At 42.9% G+C, this 17334-nt stretch overlaps 1 protein-coding gene across 5 annotated transcripts in view; it reads left to right on the top strand.

Annotated features, from left to right (window-relative positions):
• The first annotated feature begins 4997 nt into the window (after nucleotides 1-4997).
• CTNNA2 (catenin alpha 2) overlaps nucleotides 4998-17334 on the top strand; it is a 546312-nt gene continuing 533975 nt past the window's right edge. For all 5 annotated transcript variants that reach the window (XM_054391626.1, XM_054391625.1, XM_054391624.1 and 2 more), the window contains exon 1: nucleotides 4998-5099. In XM_054391626.1, coding sequence (XP_054247601.1) covers nucleotides 4998-5099 — 102 coding nt within the window. The remainder of the gene's footprint in view (nucleotides 5100-17334) is intronic.

The raw sequence follows: 17334 nt of genomic DNA, 5'->3' as shown, positions 1-17334 counted from the left end.
TCCACCAGTGTTCCTGAAGGAATTTCTAGCACTGTAACAAAGTGCAAAGGATAGAAACAAAAAGGAAGAGCTGGGCTAGAAACCACTGGAAGATCTGAGCTGGAACTGCCCATGGCAGGGGGGTTGGAACTAGATGATCCTTGAGGTTCTTTCCAATGCTAACAATTCTATGATTCTATGATTCATTGCTCTGGATACAGGGGCTGTAAGCCAGGATGGTAATTGATGTGGGAGAATCACTTGTAATGCACACTGGGTCTTTAAAGAGTCCATATAAAACCCTTAAAGCATTAAGGGCATTATAAATTTAATATTTGGAAACAAGATGTGAATTATTGTTTTTCTTTTGTATAGAACTGTGGTTCTATGGTTTAAATAATTATTTGCTTTTTACTTCTTCTCAATTTACTTGCTTCCTACCTTGTTGGACATCCTCCTTTCTCTCCATCAAAGATCATTTTTAGCCTTCCAATAGCAAACCTACTGGTGGAAGCACAGACTTGTGCTGCCAGTACTGCCAGTCTAGGGTTTCCATTAGATGAATCCTACAGATTTGCTATGAATTGGGTAGAATGGGTTTTTACTTGATTCATCTCCGCAGATGTGAGCTGGACTAACAGCTGGAGGCCTGTCCTAGGCTGGCAATGTGTATATCTCTTTAAAGTTATCAGTTTTCTTCAACAAACATTGCTTTTGTTCATGTATTTTTACTGTTACATTGAAGTTGCAGCAGAGAAATGAGATGCACTGTCACTTGTGAGGAGCTTTTGAGGATCAGAATGTGCATCTGTGGAAGTCACTAGGAGAGCAGATCTATTGTAGAGGAAAACAAAAGGTCATAGTGTGATGGACAAAGCAAGTCATTGCACATACACAGAATCATAGAATTGTTAGGGTTGGAAGGGACCTCAAGGATCATCCAGTTCCAACCCCCCTGCCATGGGCAGGGACACCTCACATTAGAGCAGGTTGCTCAGCGCCGCATCCAGCCTGGTCTTAAAAACTTTCAGGGATGAAGCTTCCACCACCTCCCTGGGCAACCTGTTCCAGTGTCTCACCATCCTCATGGGGAAGAATTTCTTCCTAACATCCAATCTGAATCTACCCATTTCCAGTTTTGCTCCATTCCCCCCAGTCCTGTCATTCCCTGACACCCTAAAAAGTCCCTCCCCAGCTTTCTTGTAGGCCCCTTCAGATACAAGAAGGTCTCCTTGGAGCCTTCTCTCCTCCAGACTGAGCAGCCCTAACTCTCTCAGTCTGTCCTCACAGGAGAGGAGCTCCAGCCCTCTGATCATCCTGGTGGCCCTTCTCTGGACACCTTCCAGCACCTCCAGATCCTTCTTGTAATAGAGGCTCTGGAACTGGGGTCTCAGCAGAGTGGAGTAGAGGGGGAGAATCACTTCCCTTGACCTACTGGCGATGCTTTTCTTGATGCAAGCCGGGCTCTGTTTGGCTTTCTGGACTGCAAGTGCACACTGCTGGCTCATGTTGAGCTTCTCATCCACATACAGAGTTGTTTGGGATTAGAGAAGGATCCAAAAAGTAAGGTTTTGCTGAGTGAAAAGGTTGGGGCTAAAAGTGGTTATGAGCTTAGGTTCTTGGCAGCTGTTGTGTTGATGAATCAGTCCACTGATGTGGAATTTGGTTTTAATGTAGGAATCTGCTCTAATGATTTGTTGATTAAAGTAACTACTTATTCTCCTTTACAGACAGGCTTTGAAGACAGACTGCCTCAACATTGAACGATGGTTACTGATCTGGGTAGAGACATTTCTGTATTTAGGGAAAACTAAAGGCTTAAAACAAGAGACAAATATATTTTGGCATATGCTCAAGGAAGGAAAAGCACTGTTAGGCAACAGAATTCCTTAAATATATTCCTGAAAAAAGTGTGGAGTTAGTTTCAGGGCTAGGACTGCAAATGATTGTAGAATTTTTGTATAGTATTATTACAATGCTATTAACACACTTTAGTTGATGATATCAAATCCAGACTTAATAATCACACTCTCAGTTGATGATACATGTGAACAGCAGAGATGAAGTTGCACTGAGAATGCACTAACGTGACTTAGCCTCAACATGAGCTTGCAATGGTCCCTGGCAGCCCAGCAGGCAGCTGTGTCTTGGGCTGCATCCAAAGCAGGAAGAGCAGCAGCACAGGGAGGGGATTCTGCCCCTCTGCTCTGCTCTGCTCTGCTGAGATCCCACCTGCAGCACTGCCTCCAGTTCTGGTGCCCCCAGCACAAGCAGGACCTGGAGCTGCTGTAGAGGGTCCAGAGGAGGGCCAAGATGATAATCAGAGGGCTGGAGAACCTCCTCTGTAGGGACAGGCTGAGGGAGTTGGATCTGGTCAAACTGGAGAAAAGAAAGATCCACAGAGGCCTTAGAGCAGCCTTCCAGTACCTGAAGGAGGCTAGAGGAGAGCTGGGAAGGGACTTTTTGCAAGGGCTTGTAGTGATAGGGTGAGTGGCAATGGCTGTGAGCTTGAGGAGTGTGGACTTAGACTGGAGAAGTGGAAGAAATTCTTTCCAGTGAGGGTGGTGAGACACTGGAACAGTTTGCCCAGGGAGGCTGTGGATGTCCCCTCCCTGAAGGTGTTGAGGGCCAGGCTGGATGAGGCCTTGAGCAACCTGGGCTGGTGAGAGGTGTCCCTGCACGTGGCAGGGGGTTAGAACTAGATGTGAGTTTGGAGGTCCCTTCCACCCCAAACTGTTCTAGGATTCTGTGATTGACACTTTGATTTTCCTTCTTAGCTTTTGTGGGTTCTTACTGCAAATGAAGAACTTCCTGACAGATTTTAAATAAGGCCTTTTCTTACTGTCACAAGCGTTGCTCACCCTTCCATGCTGAGGTGTGAAGGGTGCACGTTCCTGAGTGAAGGTGCAAACTGAGGCAGCGTGCTGATTGTAACAACTGATCACTTGATTTTTGTGTCATCCTAGCTTGCCTTTTGTGTCATCCTGGTGACTGCAGCTACTGAAATCAGTTTGCTTCTGTGGGCTTTGGGCTGCCTCACAGCTTTGAATTTGGTTGTGCATAATGAGAGCTGTGTGCCTGAGTAGCCCTGTGAAGAGTTAGTTGAGGAGAAGTGTGCTGATTAAAAAGAAAGAAGCTTTATTTTGACACATTTGGAAGTATCCTAACTCAGAAGTGATTGACTAGAATAATTGTCTGCTTTTAACTTACTTTTTGAACACAGAGACCAACCAGATTAGCAACCATCTTGATAGGAACCAGGAAGAGGTTCTGGCCATTGTCTGTTGGAAAAGTGAGGCTAGTTCCCACATTATCCATGTTGACAGCAGCAGGAGCTGTCTCAGGTTTCTCTAATCACACATCTGAGCATTTTCAGTCTTGTAAAACACAAAGCCTAATGATTTTGTTGCAGAGGAGTGGAAAGTGAATAACAGCAATTTTTGTACACAGCGGGGACTGTCAGATCATTCTGCTCCCAAATGTTGGCAGAGGAGAGGAGGCTAAGGGCTGGGTTTCAGATGCATTGAGCAGGGAGTTCTCACTCTTTTTCAGCAAGGATTTTAAGCTACCTGCTAGTAACCCAGTGCATCCAGCCTGTGAATGAATCTTGCATAGACTTACAGGCCTTTTAATTTTGAGTGATAGTAATTAGTAAAGACCTTCTCCTGCATAAATCAGTAGGATGTATTTTCTATAGACTAGATCATGCTGCTAAGTACTGAGTCTGTACCTTACTTAATTAAGCTTTATGAAGTGGATTGTTATTCAAGGAACAATAACACAACTTTTTTTTTTTTGACTGAATGCTTTTTTTTTCTGTTTGGATTTGTTGGTTGTGTTTTTGTTTTGTGGGTTTGGTTTGTTGGTTTTTGTTTTGTTTGGGTTTTTTGTTGTTGGTTGTTGGTTTTTTTGTATTGCTGAAATTATCTTGTCAGTTAAATTTAGTTTTCTAGGGAAAACACTTTTAAACATTTGGGATATTATATAGAGTGCCTGATTTGAATCTCACTTATGCAATGCACAGTGTCCCTGGAGGTGTTCAAGAAATGTGTGGATATGGCACTTCAGGATGTGGTTTAGTGGCCATGGTAGTGCTAGGTTGAAGGTTGGACTCAGTAATCTTAGGGTTGTCTTCCAACTGAAACAAGTCCATTATTCTATGAATCATTTGCTCCTTACCATAACAGGCAAAACAGACTTGACTTGGGGAAAATAAGTTTATTTCTTTGTTGCTAATTAAAATAGAGTATGGGTCCCTTCTGTGGGCTTCACTCCTTCAAGATGAACCTGCTCCTGCATGTGCCCTCCACAGGATGCAGTTCCTTCAGCACATATGCTTGCTGTAGTGTTGGGACCTTCATGCTCTGCAGTAATAACTGCTTCAATGTGGTCTTCAATGGGCTGCAGGAAAATACCTGCTTCTCCATGGGCTGCTGGGGGAATCTGTACTCCAGCACTTGAAGCACATCCTCCACCTTCTCCTTCTCCAGCCCTTGGGTTTGCAAGATTATTTCTCACACTTTTTACCTCACTCTTTGCACTACCAGGCAGTTTGTTGTCCTTTATTAAATGTGTTTTCCCAGAGGTGTTACCAGCATTGCTGATGGGCTCAGCTGTTTCCCAGAGTGAGTCCATGCTGTGTTCAGCACAGGGCAGCCACTGGTCTCTTCTCACAGAGCCTACCTTGCAGTAGAGACTGCAGGCCTCTGCTACCAAATCCTTACCATGTGCACCCTGTACAGCATGTGTGGAGCATCCTGAGTGTTCTCAAGGTGATGAGATATTCTTAAGGAGAGAAAAGAATTCTGAATATAAATGTTTAGGCACTTGGTGTGTGTGTGACAGTGGTGAACTTGGGAGTCTTCAGGAGCAGAGGAACATTAGCAAGATGTTGGAGGATTGTTTTAGATAAGTGAACAGGAGAAGCTTGTATACTATTCTTTAAATAAAGTCTATGGAGTGTTTGCATATGATACTGATTTCATGGATGTTGTGTCATTCTGTCTGTTCTAGGGAGTATGACTTCTGCAACATCACCTATCATTCTGAAATGGGACCCCAAAAGTCTGGAAATCAGGACTCTCACAGTGGAGAGGCTGCTGGAGCCACTCGTTACCCAGGCAAGTCACTCTGAGTTCTTTTGCTTCTCCCTTCAGCCTGCTTCTGTATTTCCTCATTTTACATAATTGTCTTAATCTTTGGTACTAAAGGCTTGGACAGTTTTTGTTCATGATCTCTCGTGGAAAGCTCTGTTCAAACATGTTTGGAGGTTCTTCTAAATAATTCATAGTCTCCAAGTATGAACAGGAATAAAGTATCACAGTCTCACAGTATATCAGAAGTTGGAAGGGACCTCAAGAGATCATCAGGTCCAACCGCCCTGCCAGAGCAGGATCACTTGTGGTAGTCTGAACAGGAATGCATCCCAGGTGGGTTTTGAAAGTCTCTAGAGAAGGAGACTCCACAACTCCTCTGGGCAGCCTGCTCGAGGGCTCTGTCACCCTCACTGTAAAGAAGTTTCTCCTCATGTTGAGCCGAAATCTTCTCTGTTCAAGCTTGAACCAATTGTTCCTTGTCTCATCACTGCGAACCACTGAAAAGTGCTTGGCCCCCTCCACTTGACACCCAAGTAGCAGGAAAAATTTACTTGTGTTGTGCTTTTAAAAGGAGTTTAGAAATATGTGAAACAGTTTAGGATCTGACTGGTTTGTTGTACCGTGGAGGACAGGCTCACATTAAACCCAAACTAAACCACCCAACCAAATCAAAACAGTTATTAAAGCCTATTTCATTTCATGCTGTGACTGATGAAGAGTGTGTGTTCAACCAGTTGATGTTCTACTGAGTTAAATCTGCTAGCAGAACCTAAACCATTTGTCCTGTGGTCTGCAATCATGGAGGTGCTGCTAGGTAATGTGTATTAGTGGTATCCAGCTTTGAATCAAGTAAGACCAGTTTCTACAACTCACTGAAAGGTTTGAGCCAGGTGGGAGCTGGCCTCTTCTCCCAGGAAACAAGTGATAGGATGAGAGGAAGTGGAATTAAGTTGCACTATGGGAAGTTTAGGTTGGATATTAAGGCAACATTTCTTCACTGAAAGGGTCACTGGGCACTGGAACAGGCTGCCCAGGGAAGTGGTGGAGTCACCATCCCTGGAGGCATTTAAAAGATGTTTGGATGAAGAGTTTAGGGACATGGTGTAAGAGTTGTGTAGCGAGAGATGTTCAGTTATGGTTGGACTTGATCTGCTGGCACTGTTGGAGTGAGTCCAGAAGAGGGCCCAAAGATGATCCAAGGGCTGGAGCACCCCTGTTATGAGGGAGCTGGGGTTGTCTATCCTGGAGAAGAGAAGACTCTGTGGGGGGATCTTAGAGCTGCCTTCCAATGCCTGAAGGGAGCCAACAAGAAGGCTGGAGAGGGACTTTTCATAAGAATGTCTAGCAACAGGAGAAGGGGGAACGGTTTGAAGCTGAGTGAGAGTCAGGTTTAGACTGGGTCTTAGGGAAAAAGTTCTTCAGCAGAAGTTCTGGGTGGTGAGCCTCTGGAATAGGTTGCTGAGGGAGGTTGTGGATGCCACCTCTTTGGGGGTGTTCAAGGCCAGGTTGGATGAGGCCTTGAGAAACTGAGTGTAGTGGAAAGGTGTCCCTACCCATGGAGAGAGGTTGGAGTAGATGATCTGTAAGGTCCTTTCCAACCTAATCCATTCTGTGATTCTTTACTGCCAGAGAAAATTTGTGTGTGTCATATTTCCCAGGTAGGAGTTGCACAGTCCAGAGAAATATGATAGTAGACATCACCATCATAATTTTATCTTAATAAGCTTCAAGATGGTTAGCTCCATTATTTAAAATATATTTTTTGTTGTAGGAATGCTCATTATATTAACAATGAATGCCAGCTAACCCCATCTATCCTTCCCCCTGGTACTAACAATTTTCTTGCAGACATGGTGGATCTTGAGACAGTTTTCTGGTTCAAATGTAGGTCGTCTTCTGGTTGTGAGACCAGACTTGATGTTTTCCTTTTTAGAATAAAACAGAGATAAAAATATAAATTGCTACTGCTTTAATTCCCTCAAAATGATGTCCCTGTATGGTTCCTGTGCTCCATACAAGGAGTCACTTCCCAAAGCTGTGACACCTATTCTTCTTGCTCTGATTTTGATAAACATTGTGTTATCTTTCTATAAATTATTCTGGGCATGAAAGCCTCTGACAACGTACACAACTTTGCTGGCTCAGAGAGATTCATGTTTAATTTCATGTTACTCTAGATATCATGGTCATCAAACCTTTATAATGTTGTTGATAAGGAAGATAGACTAAAGTCCTGAATTCATTGTGATAGAGGAAATGACCTCAAATTGTACCAAAGGAGGTATAGGTTGGATATTAGGAACAATTTCTTCACCAAAAGAGTGAAGCATTAGAAAAAGCTGCCCAGGGCAGTGGTGGAGTCACCGTCCTTTGAGGGGTTTCAAAGCTGTCTAGATGTGGTGCTGAGGAACTTGGTTTAGTTGTGGCCTGGCAGTGCTGGGTTAATGGTTGGGTTTCATGATCAGAAAGAGCTCTTCCAACCAAAACGATTCTGCAATACCAACTGAAAATCAGGTTAACAGCTCTGTCATTGTGGTCCTGGTGATGGCATAGGAAGTGAAGCTGATGTGAACCATGGTCTGTTCTGAAAAGAGTAAATTACTCAGTCTTCTGTGGGTGAACTTCTTGTTTTCCTTTCACTTGGTTTTATTTTCCAGCACCTTCCCTAGAAAGGAGAATGCATCAGCCAAGAAGTGCAAGTACACTTGTAGTTCCACAGTTTCTTAAGCTGCTTGAGTTAACTTTTGGTTTAGCTTGATTGAAATTTTATAGCACTACTCAAATAAATAAATAAATAAAGGAAAATACAAATTCACAGAATATCTTTGGTTAGAGGAGACCTTCAAGCAAAGCTGGGCCTAGATTTCTTCTGTGGTGGAAATTACCTTTGTTTTTTGATGATGTATTTCTGTGTTAGCAGCATTTCAAGAAGACTAGAGAAAATAAAGTGCAGTCCAGAGAGCGTAGAGAAGTGTTGGGGTTTTTGTTTTATTTAACACTGATGAATATTTCCTTTCTGATTTTTTTCATTTCAGAGATAGCATGGATATATAAAAAACCAACCAACAAAAACCCAAAACAAAAACCTTCTTGAACATGTAAATTTATTTATTTGATTAGAGAAAGAAGTATCACAGTATATCAGAGACTGGAAGGGACCTCAAGAGATCATCAGGTCCAACCCCCCTGCCAGAGCAGGATCACTTAGGGTAATCTGCACAGGAATGCATCCAGGTGGGTTTGGAAAGTCTCCAGAGAAGGAGACTCCACAACCCCCCTGGGCAGCCTGTTCCAGTGCTCTGTCACCCTCACTGTAAAGAAGTTTCTCCTCATGTTGAGCTGAAATCTTCTCTGTTCAAGTTTGAACCCATTGTTCCTTATCTTATCACTATGAACCACCCAAAAGAGCTTGGCCCCCTCCACTTGACACCCACCCCTCAGATATTTAGTAGTTCTATTTATTTTCCTCTATTTTAAGTCCCAGAAAGTGTTTGACTAAAATATATTTTTTGCGAGCCACACAAACATAATCAGGAAAGCTTCAAGTGATGAGAAATGTGCTACCTTCAGATTGTGTTTGTCTGTTGCATTTTTAGCTTCAGTTCTTCAGCTGCTCTTTCTGCCTTTTCTCAGATAAGTTAACGGTCCTCCCAGTTTAAAAGCTTTTCTTTTTTACAGCATTGCATGTACAGTCTGGTCAAGTTGAGAATAGTATCTCGTTTACCTCTGTTTGGGCTCCGATTGCAATCTGCCTGTGCAGTGACAACCTCCACAAGATAGAATGTGCACATTCCACATGCAAAGATTTGGATCTCCTTCAAAAGTCTCAAAGCACTTCCCTTCCTAAAGAGAACATCTAATGTGGAAGTTTACCTCGGCAGATAAACAAATTCATAAATATTTAATCCCTGTTCATAGCATCATAGTATGGTTCGGGTTGGAAGAGACCTTCAAGATCATCCAGTTCCAAACCCCCCTGCAATGGGCAGGGACACCTCACACTAGCCCAGGTTGCCCATCCAGCCTGGCCTTGAACACTTCCAGGGAAGGGGCATCTACAACCTGCCTGGGCAACCTGTTCCAGCGTGTCACCACCCTCAGTGAGGGTGATGAAATTAATTACAGAGCTCAGTTTGAACTTTGCAGACCACTGTGATTCATAATAGCTGCTTAACACAAAAATCATAGAGATGTGAAGTTCTTCCATGAATCATTAAAAATAGGTTACTAGATAAAAAAGAGAGATCTGATGGCCATCCAAACACAACAGAACTGTGTTACTAGGGTGGCTGGGCAACTTGATCTGACTTTGAAGGCACCCCATTTTGACCAGGAGTTTGAAACAGATGGCTGCACAGGAGGTATTAGAAAGTCCATCCCTGGAAACATTCAAGACCAGGCTGGAGAAGTCTCTGAACAGCACAATCTAGTTCCTTGTTCATTGCAGAGGGGTTGAACTAAATGGCTTTTAAAGGTCCCTTCCAGCTAAAGCAAGTCTTTGATTCTATGACAACCTGAGGTCCCATTCAGCCAGTGTTTGCCTGATTCTGTGTTTTCTAGTACCACCAGGACAAACCTATGTTTTATTTTGTCATTCACACTTGAATATTTGGACTATCCTCTTTTTCTCCAAGCTGTTTGTGGTTTTGGAGGATGCTTAAAAGACCAGAAATGGTTGTAGACAAGTCTCTTAGCTCCAAAAATGCTAGTCATAGAATCATTGAGGTTGGAAAAGACCTTTAAGATAGTAGAGTCCAACCATAATCACTGAACTGTATCCTGAGATCAAGCCTTTTGTATCTGTGTGTATGTAGAGGAGATTTAGGCTCTGAACTCAGTGTATGTGTAGACACTTGGGGGACAAATGTTCAAATGGTGGAGCATCCACTGACTTCCACTAAAATCTTGTGGAGTAATACAGAACCACAATCTGGTTTTGAAAAAGAACAGCATAGTGAGTCAGGAGAATGGTGAATTTTAGACAAGCTCATTAGTGTTCCAGATGAGAAAATATGGATAACCTATGAATTGATTTAGAAGAAATTATAAGACAGGAAGATTGTCTGAGCTGCAGGCAAAAAAAAAAAAAAAAAAGAAAAAAGGTCCAGAAAAATCTATTAACTGATCATGAGAATGCATTAGAAATGACAGAAATACATTTATTCTGGGAAGCCCACAACAGGCAAACTAATTAAAACTTTCTCTGGCTGTCAAAGATGTAAGAGTATTGGAACTTTAGCTGGAGTCCCCGTTTTTCCAGTGCTCACTGTCATGTTTAAAGAGTAACAGCCATGCCCTGCCACGTGGCCTTTTATCATGTTACCGCTATTGAGGATTTGTAAGAAATGCTTGATTGAAAAATCCATTTGAATTTGTGTTCCCAACAACACTGAGGTTGGTAATTGAGTGTGTTTCTTCCCTTCAGTGTCACGATTAACTAAAAGTATAAGGTGATGGTGCTCATTGCTGTTTGTTTTTTTTTTGTGAGAGCTAACCTTTTGTGCTATAAAACTTGATATCCTTGTTGTAACTCCTCCCCATCAGAGTTCTCACTGCTAGGAGCAGCCACTGGTACTGCAAACCTGCCTTCAACTGCAGAAAGAGCCTCACTGAGTGGAGGCTGAGCTGAGAAGTCACAGCACTGGGCAGAATTAGTTCTGTTCCATCTCAGACCAGGGGAGGTCCAATTTCTATACTGCTGTGAGAAATATAAATACATTCCAAACCATTCCAGTTAATTGGGTATTATTTATATTCATAGAATAGTTTGGGTAGATAAGAACCTTAAAGATCATCTAGTTTCAACCCCCCTGCCATGGACAAGAACACCTTCTACTAGCCCAGGGTGCTCAAGGCCTTGTCCATCACATCCAGCCTGGCTTTCAACACCTCCAGGGAGGAGGCATCCACAACCTTCCTGGGCAACCTGTTCCAGTGTCTCCCCACCCTCACTGTAAAGAATTGCTTCCTAATCTCCAGTCTAAATCTTCACTCCTCAAGCTCAAAGCTTTTGCCTCTCATCCTATCACTACAAACCCTGGATGATCTTTAAAGTCTCTTCCAACCCAACACGTTGTTTCTTTAATTCTCTGATATGGAGGCTGATCAATAGAAGGAAGTTGTCTTAACTGGTAGTGCAGATTTTAGGACTATTTCTGATAGCACTTTCAGTATAAATAATATTCTAAGACTAATTTAAACTCAATTGAAATATGGAATTTACACCCTGGAACTAAACCATCCCAATATTAAGCTGATATTCAGTGGGAATTTTGGAGTAAGTGCTTTTGGGAGTGGGCTGTTGTAATTTATGAGATGTTATACAATCATATAATGACAGAATGATCTGGGTTGGAAGGGACCTTTGAAGTTCATCAAGTCCATCCCACCTGCAGTCAGCAGAGACATCTTCAACTAGAGCAGGCTGCTCAGAGACCCCCATCAAGCCTGACCTTGAGTGTTTCCAGGGATGGGACATCTCCCACATCGCTGCTTCACCAGTGCACACTTATGTATCAGGAAAAAAAATTTCTTATAGTGAAGAGGATTTCTGTTATTATGACAGATTTCTCTGGCTGGAAACTGAAACGCTAAGAAAATCTAAATCATGATTAAAGTGTAAATAAGATACAAGCTGGAATAGTTCCACTAGACTGATGGGCAACTCATTGCTAGCAGATCATTCATTAAGAAGTGGATCTATTTTTGAAGGACATGCCATCAGGAGTTATAAAACTGGGAGAAGAATTACTGGAAGAACACAACACTGCAATAAAGGGACTGGTGATGTTATGAATCAGAGAGGAAGCCGGAGCAGGACTGCTTGTTTTCTATCATAGCTCAGATGTGCCAGGAAGAAGAGAACATAAATACTCAACCTACATGATTAAATATGGATGATTCTAATGGCTTGGGAAGCAATTGGGATATTCAGGTTTGTTATCCATCTTGGTTTCATTCTTCAGCGGGATGTGCAAATCTTCACTTTCTTACTAGTCATTAACTTCATTTTCTGTATGGCATCAACCCCTAAAAGTTAGGAAGGCTACAAAATAATACTAATTACAACATTTTGCTTTGAGGTATCAATTAACCTAATTATAATAGATCCCTGTTCTGAAAAGCAATGACAGTTTTCATTCCATTTCCCTTCAGTAGGTATCTCTGAAGGCTGACTGATTTGTTTGAGTTTGAAGAATTCAGGGCATGGACAGGTGGATCCTTTTTTTTTTTTTTTTTTGGTTTGTTTCCTGTTAATTTCATGGGAATGTTAATTCCCTTGGGTGTGCCTCTTTTAGTGTGCAAAATAAATTCATTACTGAGCTTTGAATGTTTTATAAAATGCAATAAAATCATAGAATTGTTCTGGTTGGAAAAGACCTTTACAATCATCAAGTCCAAGAGCTCTCTAACTCTGCCAAGGCTGCTCCTAAACCACAGTCCTCAGCACCACATCTGTGCCTCTTTGAAACACCACCAGGTGTTTTAAACAGTTCCCTCCAAACTTTCTTTTGCCTGTCAGCATGTATTGGGGATTGAAAGTTGGGGAAACAGATGACTCATAGAATGGCTTAGGTTGGAAGGGATGTTAGAGATTATCTACTCCAATGCCCCCCTGCCTCCCCATGGGCACACCACTCAACTAGACTCGATTGCTCAAGGCCTCATCCAGCCTGGCCTTGAACACCCCCAGGGAGAGGCATCCACAACCAGTCTGGGCAACCTTTTCCAGAGTCTCACCAGCCACGTACTGAAGAACTTCTTCCTCAGCTCCAGTCTAACCCTACTCTCCTTCAGCTTCAAACCATTCCCTCTTGTCCTGTCTCTGGACACTCATTTGAAAAGTTCCTCTCCAGCCTTCCTGTAGGCTCCCTTCAGGTACTGGAAGGCAGATATAAGGTCTCCCTGAAGTCTTCTCTAGGTGAGAAGACCTTGTCCTTGACCTTGTCTTCCTGACAGACCTGGTTGCGTACTTTCTCTGATCTACTGAGCAGCACTTGTTGCAAACAAAAATAGAACTGTGCTGGTTTGGGGCCAGACACAGATCGTCTCTTGCCCCGGAAGGGACAAAAGAATGAGACTCACACAAACGGATTGGAGAGTGGTGGAAAGTTTAAATGGAAAAGCAATTGGTGAAGCTACAGAGAACTACAAACTACAAAGCATAGTGACAAAGAGTATCCCAAAACGTACAGAGCCCGTTACATAATTCCCAAAGCTTCCCAATCCTTCCCTTCTTCCCACCTGAGGGTAAACCCAAACTCCCCAGGGCTCTTTCTTCCCCCTCCTGCTGCTAGGCAAGTCTCAGGCTGGCCAGGTCTGAGACTGCCCCCCTCCATTCTCCTCCTGGCATTAGGCCTAGACAGGCCTAAGAGGCCTTGAGGATACTCCCCCGGCATTACCCGATAAGAGAGGACATCTCCCATGGGAGCAGAGAGGGAAGAAAGAGGAAGAGGATGACTCTGCAGATGGCCTTATAGGGTGCAGGACTTATGGGTAGAAATACGTCGTTTCCTGTGTCCACCCCTCTGGGTGGGCACCCAGGACACCAGAGGTGTATCTCATGCAGCAGTGGCAGGGGGCACCCAGCCTAAACTGCCACAAGAACAAAAGTAGAAATGGAATGGAACAAAAATAGAAATGGGTAGATTCAGATTGGATGTTAGGAAGAAATTCTTCACCATAAGGGTGGTGAGACACTGGAACAGGTTGCCCAGGGAGGTGGTGGAAGCCTCATCCCTGGAGGTTTTTGCAGCCAGGCTGGATGTGGCTGTGAGCAACCTGATCCTAGTGTGAGGTGTCTGTGCCCATGCCAGGGGGATTGGAACTGGATGATCCTTGAGGTCTCTTCCAACCCTAACAGTTCTATAATTAAGTCCAGGTCTAGTGAAATCTCCTTTTCAAAGCAAGATTCAGACTGGGAAGTTAAATGATCCTTAGGGTGTGCAACAATGTACAGCCCTTCCAACTGCAATCAGGGGCTAGCCCTGTGCTGTGAACATCTGGGCACTTTCTTGTTGTGAAACCTCATCTGCTTTTAGAAATGGCTGAACTAGGTTTTCAGGAGAAGGATCTTGGAGCAATGACATTTGCCACAGGAATTCCTGACTCATTTTGTTTTGCTCTTTAGTAAGGAAAATGTGTTGTATCTGCTTATGCTATCATTAGAAGGCATTCATTCAGAGGCAAAATGAATGCAGTGCAGTGCCTGGATGCTGCAGGTTGGGTTGTTTCCAGGGGACACACATTAACCTCTTCCGTTTGTCCCAGGGAATTGCACAGACCCACGCTCTGTCAATTAAGCTTTTACTACCCTGCTTCAAATAAGTTAATTGCAAGGTACTTTTCCACTTTTCTGAAGAAGCAGTTGGCTCCAAAAACTCCAGGAAAATGACTGCATGAGGCACTACCTATACATATTTATAAATATTTGTATGTACAGGATTCTTGCATTCCTGTCTTCTAGGACAAGAAGAACTGGCCTCAAGTTGCACCAGGGGAGGTTTAGGTTGGAAATTAGAAGAGACTTCTTGATTGATAGGCTTCTTAAACACTGGAACAAGCTCCCCAGGACGTGGTTGAATCCCCATCCCTAGAGGTGTTTCAGAGAGGCAGAGATGTGGTGCTGAGGGACATGGTTTAGCAGCAGCCTTGGTAGAGTTAGGTGGTGGTTGGACTCTATGATCTTAAAGCTTTTCCCAGCTAAATGATTCCATGATTCTATGCAGCCCATATTCTTTAGATCTGTTTCCTTCTGTTCCACCCTATAAGAGACATTTCAATGCTTCCACGAACTTGTAATACTTACAGATTTTAGTTCTTTTTAAACTTAGTGATTCAGTCTTTTCAGATATGGGAAATACAAAATTGTCAACTATGGGAATGTGATGGATGTAAAACTCCATGGTAATGATTTTGTCCTTTAAAGAAAAGGATATGGGTTTTATCTGAGATATTCCTGTCTGACATAAGTGAAGTACTTGTTAGAGTATCTAAAATCATGAAGAGGTACTCTTGGTGTGATACTGATTATGGTCATTGAGTTCATTTGATATGGTCTATGTCCCTTAAAATAAGTTTTTTTCTTGATGAGCCTCATGTGAGGAATAAATTCCCTCCCAAACAGATCTCTTTATTTGGGAGCTCCTGAATTCAGCAGCACGTTAGCTTATTTGTCCAAGATGTATCTGAATTACCTCATTTATTTCCAGACAGAAATGAATGCTGCTTTCCAGACCTGCCTTTCTCATCCAATGTATAGTTTTAACTGCTTTGTTACAAGTGTCTGGGGTTCAGGAAGGAGAATTATGTGTGTGCTTGGGCACAGAACAAGGAAGTCCTGGCTTTGAGCAGCATCTGTCTGCTTCTCTGTGCCAAAGGCATGTCTGGAGACAGAAGTTTCTGCTTGCTTGCTAGCTTACTTGGATAAGTAAGGAGGAGTTAAGAACATTGTTTTCTGGTTTCATATCTTTGTTGGTATCTCATTGCTAGAGGCTTTTGCTCTCTTTGTTAGGGACCTTCCTGGGCTGGCTGTGTGTCAGGTCTTCCAGGGTTCACTGTGTCATCACATGGAATCTTGTGTTCAGTTCTGGGCCCCTCAGTTCAAGAAGGACCTCAGAGAACTGCTGGGAAGAGTCCATCACAGAGCCACAAAAATGCTGAGGGGAGTGGAACATCTCCCTTGTGAAGAAAAACTGAGCGAGCTGGGGCTCTTGAGCTTGGAGCAGAGGAGCCTGAGGGGTGACCTCATTCCTGTTTATAAAGATTTGTAGGGCAGTGTTGGGAGGATGGAGCCAGGCTCTGCTCAGGGATGTCCAATGACAGGACAAGGGGCAACGAGGGCAAGCTGGAGCAGAGGTTGTTCCATGGGAACATAAGGAGAAATTGTTCACTGTGAGGGTGCTGGAGCCCTAGAGCAGGCTGTCCAGAGAGGTTGTGGAGTCTCCTTCTCTGGAGACATTCAAAACCCACCTGGATGCATTCATGTGTGACCTGCTCTAGGTGATCCTGCTCTGGCAGGGAGCTTGGACTGAATGATCTTTTGAATTCCCTTCTAACCCCTAAGATTCTTTGATTCTGTCATGTGCTATAAAGCCAGGCAGAAAGCTCCAGTGCCATGTTGTGGAGAGTGACCAACTGGTCTTCTGCTCTCAGTTGAGTTGAAAATTTCAGAACCTCAGCTTTATCAAATTTCCTTTACCATTGTTCCTCAGCCATTGCTGGTTTGGACAATTACGTGAAGCTGAAAAGGCCAGAGCTGGTTTTGAAGAGTGGGTACCTGCCAACATGGCAGGCCACATATTTATATCATTAATCTACCCTGTTACATTCTTTGGGCAGAATGATTGAAGTTGTAAATATTCTATTACTGCTTGGTGGCTTTCTTGACAGATACCTGCCAGTAGTGTAATTTACAGAGTTGTCTGATGCAGCTCAAAGCTATTTCTTTTTCTCTCTCAAAGGGCATCTTGTGAGTGCTTTTCTTTGTTTATGCTTTAGTTTGTTTAGAATATTTTGCAGAAAGCAGTGAGAGACTTTTGGAAAGGAAAAAAAGTTGGAGGGGGTAGCGTGTGATGCTAATAAAATTGCAGTTGGTGCTGGTCTTTAGGGTCTTTAGTCTTCTATAAAACCTGACTTTCTTCTTGCAATGGATAAACTGCAGGAGTGGAAGTGATTGCTGTTATCACCATCCCACAGCTTGTAGAAGTGTTTCAATCTGACTGAACAAAAGTTACTCAGAACTTTGCAACTGAAGACTGAAGTTTGGAGCTCAATGGTGTGTGGTCACTACAGAATATTTTATACCTCTTTAATGAGAGCTCAGGAATGCATATGATCTTCACACCTCTCAGCCTTCTTCAGTGAACTAAAAATGTCTCAGAATGAATTTGGTATCAACAAGTTACACAATTGTGTTCTCTTTTCAAGTGACTGGCCCTGCATTTTTCTCTTCAGACTTAGAAGAGCATCCTCAGTCCATGTGAGGGATTTTTCCTTTTCTGGTTGTGGTTTTTGTGTGGAGTGTTTGTGGGTTTGATTTGGTTTGGGTTTTGCTTTTGTGGAGGATTTTTGTTTGGTTTTTATTTGGTTGGTTTGTTTTTGCTTCGGGGTTTTTTTGTTGGTTTGGTTTTGTCTTATTTATTTATTTTATTTTATTTCCTTTCTTTGTTTTGTGACAGTTTTAACAACCCATCAATAGCCCTTTAGGCAGGTTGAGTTGATAAGGACATTAAACATCCATAGATCATTTATTTTATAT

Source organism: Indicator indicator, chromosome 23, assembly GCF_027791375.1.
Source record: "Indicator indicator isolate 239-I01 chromosome 23, UM_Iind_1.1, whole genome shotgun sequence".
Classification (NCBI taxonomy): domain Eukaryota; kingdom Metazoa; phylum Chordata; class Aves; order Piciformes; family Indicatoridae; genus Indicator; species Indicator indicator.
This window is presented reverse-complemented; position numbering and strand designations above follow the sequence as displayed.